General features: G+C 43.2%; 1 protein-coding gene across 1 annotated transcript; it reads left to right on the top strand.

Annotated features, from left to right (window-relative positions):
• Positions 1-2,068: 2,068 nt before the first annotated feature.
• LOC6602617 (O-acyltransferase like protein) lies at positions 2,069-4,490 on the top strand. Its single transcript, XM_026990854.1, has 4 exons — positions 2,069-2,409; positions 2,470-3,193; positions 3,250-4,183; positions 4,260-4,490. The coding sequence occupies exons 1-4, from the start codon at positions 2,217-2,219 to the stop codon at positions 4,392-4,394; spliced, it is 1,986 nt and encodes a 661-aa protein (XP_026846655.1). The 5' UTR covers positions 2,069-2,216; the 3' UTR covers positions 4,395-4,490.
• The last annotated feature ends 1,622 nt before the right edge of the window (positions 4,491-6,112 follow it).

Here is a 6,112-nt window from a genome sequence, read left to right as displayed (position 1 = left end):
TGATATCACACTGTTACGAGTCCCTACAAAGAGCGAAAATCTAAGGCATAATCGTGCAGAATGACCATATCTAGCAGATCGGATCATTATTAGAGCCACAAGAAACAAATTCCTGCTGTGAGCGCTTTGGCGGAGCTGGTGTTGGTGTAAGAATAGAAAAAAGGAGACATGTAAAAAAATTAAAAGAAAAACGGAAACAGATTAGATCTAATTGATTGATAATTAGATAAGATTAGATTCGATTTTTGGTGAAAATGTATGTGTGTAACGTCCAGAAAGAAGCGTTTCCGACCCCATAAAGTATATACATATATGCTTGATCAGCATCAATAGCCGATGCCATGTCGATTCAGCCATGTCTGTCTGTCCGTGTCTATGAGCGCCTAGTGCTCAGAGACTAAACTAGTTAGAGCAAAGACATTTTGTACCCAGACTTCTGTGATATGTCACTGTTACAAGCGTATTTTCAAAATTTCGCCTCACCCCTTTCCGCCCCACAAAGAACGAAAATCTGTGGCACCCACAACTTTGAAGAGACGAGAAAATTAAAAATCGCGCACTCATAGAGAATGACCATATGTACCAGATACATATACAATCATTTGTATAGCCAAGAGTAACAAATTAATTTTCGGTCGCTACGCAGCGGCCGACGACACGTCAAGACTGATTTTTTGTCTTTCACGCACGCACTCTTTGTCGTTCAGTGTTCGCGACGTCTGCCGGAGGAGAGCCATACTGACTAAGTATCGGGTATAAATGTAGAGTTGCGGTCGCAGCAGCAACTCACAACGTCCCCCCCGTTCTGTCTTGAGAGCAGCGATACCAAACGACATATAAAAGATATTGAATAAATTACATAAATCATAAGCTCATATATGTACTGCCTGAGCACCGAGTATTAAGTAGCACCGCGTCCGTTTCAGCGTCTCACAAGGTTCCCGCTCGTTTCTGTAATAAGTATCAGTCTATTTGTTATGGCCATTATGCCATTTAAACGATAGATACAAAGTCGAAAAGACTGCATTGTAAATAAGAAGTAAACTTATAATTGTGAAATGTGTTTCTAGAGCTTATGGGTATATTGGAGCTTCCCTGTAGTACACTTATAACACTTTGCAACACCATATTTACGCTTCGAGCCAATCCGAATTGTTCTGAGGGATTTAGTGCTTTAAAATTGTATTATGGGTTTTTCATGGTGTGTTTTTTTTTAAATTTTTTTAGAAACTTGTAGTTTTTTGCCTAACTTAAGTATCGTGTGTTATGTGAAAAACAAAGCAGTAACTCTGAAAAAATATTTAAAAAAAAGAACAGTTTTTAAACATTTAAAAAAAAAAAAGTTCATTAACATATAAATATTTTGTAGTTTTAAATTAAATTAAATTAAATTTGGTGCTAAAATTATTTTGCCATACCGGATAATATTTCACGTCCTGATGGCGGTTATCGTGTAAAGTTTTCATCTAGCAATCACAACCTCAGTAGAACTCGAATGGTTATGATTGTACCAGTTGGGAATGGAAGGGACATTCAAAATTGATATAAGCTTAGTTCCACGAAATACAACAAAAATATTTAAATTCATTTAATATGATGTATTCAAAATAAACAGTCTTTCCCTTTGATATTCAAATAAACATTGTCGAATTCATAATAATATTCAATATAAACATTTTAATCTATAAATGTGTTATTAATTTGTAGGTCAAATATCAACAGTATTAAAAAGACTTTTCAATACACCTGTGTTTGAATCAAAATGGTTATATTTAATTTTACTATTTTTCTTTTTAAAGACCATATATTTAATTTCGATATGGGTGAGCTCAGCAGTATTGCCTCCTAAAATAATACATATTTAAACATTTTTAAATAAATAACCCTCATTGGTCTTTGAAAATGTTTCCGTGACAGAGAGGTCCGTGTACTGGGTATGGCATTGTCGAGCTGGCTATAAAATTCCAGCTTACAACATAGTAAAATCGAGCTTACTCGTGGAGCAGTGAATCCTATAAAATCAGCGCTTAGCTGCAGCTAGCGAGCTGTTTCTGGGACTAGCCGAGCGTTACGGTTCATCGAAACACTGACGGAGTGCTAATATCTGGGGGTTATTTGGGTCGCATAGACTTTGCTATCGCCGAGAAACTCGACTAGTTGCGCAGAGTCTGTCGTGAAGAGCTGAAGTGCTCCTGCAGCTGTCTGTATTCTTCATTATGCTGATAATTCTGTTGCTGATTAAAGTCCTCGCCGTGCTGGGCAAGGGCTGGCCATGGGAGAACAAATCCCTGCTTGTGGACATCGTAGAAACGGTTCCAAAGAGTTCCAATGCTACGATGAGCCAGTGCGAGAAGCAGCTGCTACAGCTGGGCGATGCCTTGCAGGGCCAGAAGTTCTGGGCGTTGAAGGGTAAGTGAAAGACGCACTGATCGGTCGTTGAGCGGTTCAATTTACTACTGATTAATTCAGCTCTGGATGCTTCGGGCGAGGGCTTTTCCAACATTATGATGGGCCCGAGCTTGTGGTTGGGCAGTCGGGCCACCTGCCGTGCTGTCAATGAACCAATGCTTCTGGACCTGACCGCGCAAATGCCGAAACTCCTCGTGGAGGTGGCCCCCTTTGCTTTTGATTACCAAGTAGCCTACATCAGGGCCAGATCTCCTTGGCAAATATCGATTTCTATTAAGGAGGATCCTATGCTCCACATTGGTCTCTGCCTGCCTAGCAGTTGCAGCACCCCCAGAGTCGAGCGACTACTGCGCCAGGCCCTGATCACGGGCCAGAGCTTTCAGCGCTGGGATATGCGTCCACAGCTTGAGTACGTGAAGAAGCCACAACTGAAGCAGGATTTCTACAAGAGCCGAACACTCCACTTGGTCCTGGGTGTGATAACAGGAATACTCCTGCTGACCGTCCTGGCCGTCAGTGGACTTGATAACCGTTCCCGCATCGTAGCCTGCTTTAATGTATCTACCAACTGGCAACGCCTGTATCATGAAGTGAATCCCAGCCAGGAGAACAGCGTCATCAATGGGCTGAGGGTCTACGCAGCTTTCACTCTTTTGGGGGTGCATGTAATCTGGTACAAGTACTTTTCCGTGGACCCTTCGGTGGAGATTCTCAACAAGCTGGTCCACATGACCATGAGGCACACCTACATACCACTTGTGGTGGAGGTGTTCTTTGTTATTAGGTTCGCATGGCTTATTTCAACACTCTTCCATTCCATTGATGACATCTTCATTGCAGCGGCTTCCTTACCGTGACGAATTTTCTACGGGACGAGAAACTGCAACAGAACATTGCCCGGGACAGCCTGCGCGGGAACGTGCAGCGCTACCTCAGGCAGCTGCTGCATCGCTTCCTGCGTCTTGCTCCTATGCAGTTCGTAGTCCTTCTAATAGGAACCCTCAGCATGGAATACCAGAAACAGGTGTCCGTCTTTCACATAAGCGATTCGATGGACGAGCTCTGCCCTCGGCATTGGCACCGCCAGTTGCTATTCATCCAAAACTTTTTTCCCGTCATTGAGCTCTGTGGGAACTGGACCTGGTCGCTGGCTTGTGATATGCAGCTCCATATGGTGGCTCTGCTGATGCTCTTCATTCACACCAGGCATCCGAGGGTGGTACGATCTCTGGTTGCTCTGATTCTGGCGGGGAACATTGCCTATACGCTTCTGGTGATGGAGATCTTGAAGGTGGGCGGCAATTTTGATGATTTCATCCACTCGGGCAAATTGTTGTACGTGAGTCCCATTGTCCGCACGCTTGCCTATATTGTTGGCGGTGCCTATGGGTATTCTCATGTGCGGGGCAGCCCGACTCCTTTCGATCAGATACTGCCTAATCGGTGGGCCAAGCTGGGACTGGTCTTCCTTATGCTGTATCTAACGAACCAGGTGGTCGGCCCGAATCCATCCTCGCCACTTCTGATAACCATTTTCATGATCTTTCTCCGACTGCTTCTGGCCGCAGGGACTAGCCATCTGATCAGAATCGGGGAGAAGGCAGATACGAGCGAATCGTATCCACCCATTCGCTGGCTCCTTGTCCTCCTGCAGGCCAGTTCCATCCAGCGGGCCGGCCGATTCACCTACGCCATCTACTTGCTGAATCCTATAGTCATTCTCAACTTCTACTACTCATTCAGCGGCGGATTACAGGCCGATTTCTTCGTTATTGTAAGTTCAGACATCACATACGCATGTATGTGGACTCGAGAATGTTCCACTTGAATAACTTTGTAATCAATTGCAGTTCCTTCTGATTGTGGCCCACTCGGTGATTTGCTACGTTCTGGCCAACGCACTCACGCTGACATTTGAGAGCCCATTCAACAGGCTGTCCAGCCTGGTGCTGACCACCATGTTCTCCAAGGAAAAGAGTCTTTAAATAGATCTGGAAATGCTTTTCCAGCTGTTGCTCAAACATTTTATTAACTATGTACTTCAATTAAACAAATGGTTAACTGTTTTTTCCTTCGGAAAATATGAGCACCGTTGCACTCGACATTAAGGCAACATACATACATACATATGTAGCCAAATTGATGTTTGCATATTGTAATATAATACGTCGATTATGGTGCAGCCGACTTCCAGCAAACTTGGGTCGACTTGGCAATGTGTTTTATGAGTCTCAAATTTAGAGTCTCAGGCCGGTGCACTCGCAACGGCGTCTAGAAACGGGGGCCTCGGAATAACTTGTTGTTGTTTTTTCTTTCTTTCTCTTCTCATATTTGTTCTCAAACTTTATTTGGTTTTCCGCCGATTGTTGATCGATCTTTGACCGATTATTTGAAAAATATTTTCTGTGTTTGTCTATTCAATTTCAAATAATCCTATACAAATTCAATAAATTTATAAAAAGGTCCGCAGCTAGGGCCGCGACTCTACATTTATACCCCGGACTCTGTCAGCATGGCTTCCCTTCGCCACAGGGCGTACACTAAACCAGGCCAGGTAGAGTGTGTAGGCGCGTGGAGAGCGTGGAGGTCGTTGTGTAGCCACTGCAGTTTCATTGTTTTCCTCTGACTATAATAATAATCTGAAATTTGCAATGATTCTGTTTTTTTGGCTTTTTTTTTAAATTTCAAAAGTGTGGATGCCAGATTTGCGTCGTTTGTGGGGGCGGAAGCGGGCGTAGCAATTATGAAACAAACTTGATTCAGTGTGGTATCACAGGAGCCTACACTCAGGACTTGGTTGCTTGAGCACTTATTGTCTCTGAGAACTAGGAGTTAAACAAGACGGAGAGACGGACGGACAGTTGGACTTGGCTCTATCGTGTCGTCTATTGTTGCTGGTCAACAATATATGTACATATGTATATGTATGTATACTTCAAAAAATCGAATATACCCCTATACTCTGTTTGAGTGTCGGGTATAAAAACCAATAGCTCTATATATATTTCTAAATGGATACCGACAAAACAGCTCCACATTTCAAAAATGGGAGTTTTTTTGCTGCCAACATTGGGCATCATTGGCGCATTGGCGCATTGCATTGGCGCAAACTTGGGCTGTTGTGTACCAATCAGCTACTTCCATAATGCAAGTTATACGTACATATGTTCTAGGAAGTGTATGTATTTGTTTCCTTTTTTTCAGCAATAATTTGAACGTACAAATTGTACTCCAGGTTTTGTATCTGCAATATTTTGTTGTTGTTTTAGCGGTGTATTTCCTGAATTATCGCTTTATGCGTTCGCCATGCTATGCCTATCCTAGTTAAAACGAAGGGGGAACGTTGTGCGTTGCTGCCGAGACCGCAACTCTACATTTATACCCGATACTTAGTCAGTATGGCTCTCCTCCGGCAGACGTCGCTAACACTGAACGACAAAGAGTGCGTGCGAGAAAGACAAAAAATCAGTCTGAACGTTTCGTCGGCCGCTGCGTAGCCAGTACAAATTGATTTGTTCCTTTTGGCTATAAAAATGATCCGAACTGATCCAGATTCAGCAACCGAATAGATATGGTCATTGTCTATGATTGTGCGTTGTTAGGTTTCTCGAATCGGCAATATTGTGGATACAACAGATTTTCGTCTTTTGTGGGGGCGGAAGGGGGTGGGGCAAAGTTTTGAAATACTCTTGTAACGGTGACA

Source organism: Drosophila persimilis, unplaced genomic scaffold (genome assembly GCF_003286085.1).
Source record: "Drosophila persimilis strain 14011-0111.01,24,50 unplaced genomic scaffold, DperRS2 tig00000622-arrow-arrow-pilon, whole genome shotgun sequence".
NCBI classification, from domain to species: Eukaryota; Metazoa; Arthropoda; class Insecta; order Diptera; family Drosophilidae; genus Drosophila; species Drosophila persimilis.
This window is presented reverse-complemented; position numbering and strand designations above follow the sequence as displayed.

What these genes read in the sequence shown, in the direction of transcription:
- LOC6602617 (XM_026990854.1), top strand. Translation starts at nt 2,217, where the DNA reads ATGCTGATAATTCTGTTGCTGATTAAAGTCCTCGCCGTGCTGGGCAAG. An exon ending in GAAGTTCTGGGCGTTGAAGG is followed by an intron (nt 2,410 to 2,469) that starts GTAAGTGAAAGA and finishes TGATTAATTCAG; the next exon opens with CTCTGGATGCTTCGGGCGAG. An exon ending in GAGGTGTTCTTTGTTATTAG is followed by an intron (nt 3,194 to 3,249) that starts GTTCGCATGGCT and finishes TCTTCATTGCAG; the next exon opens with CGGCTTCCTTACCGTGACGA.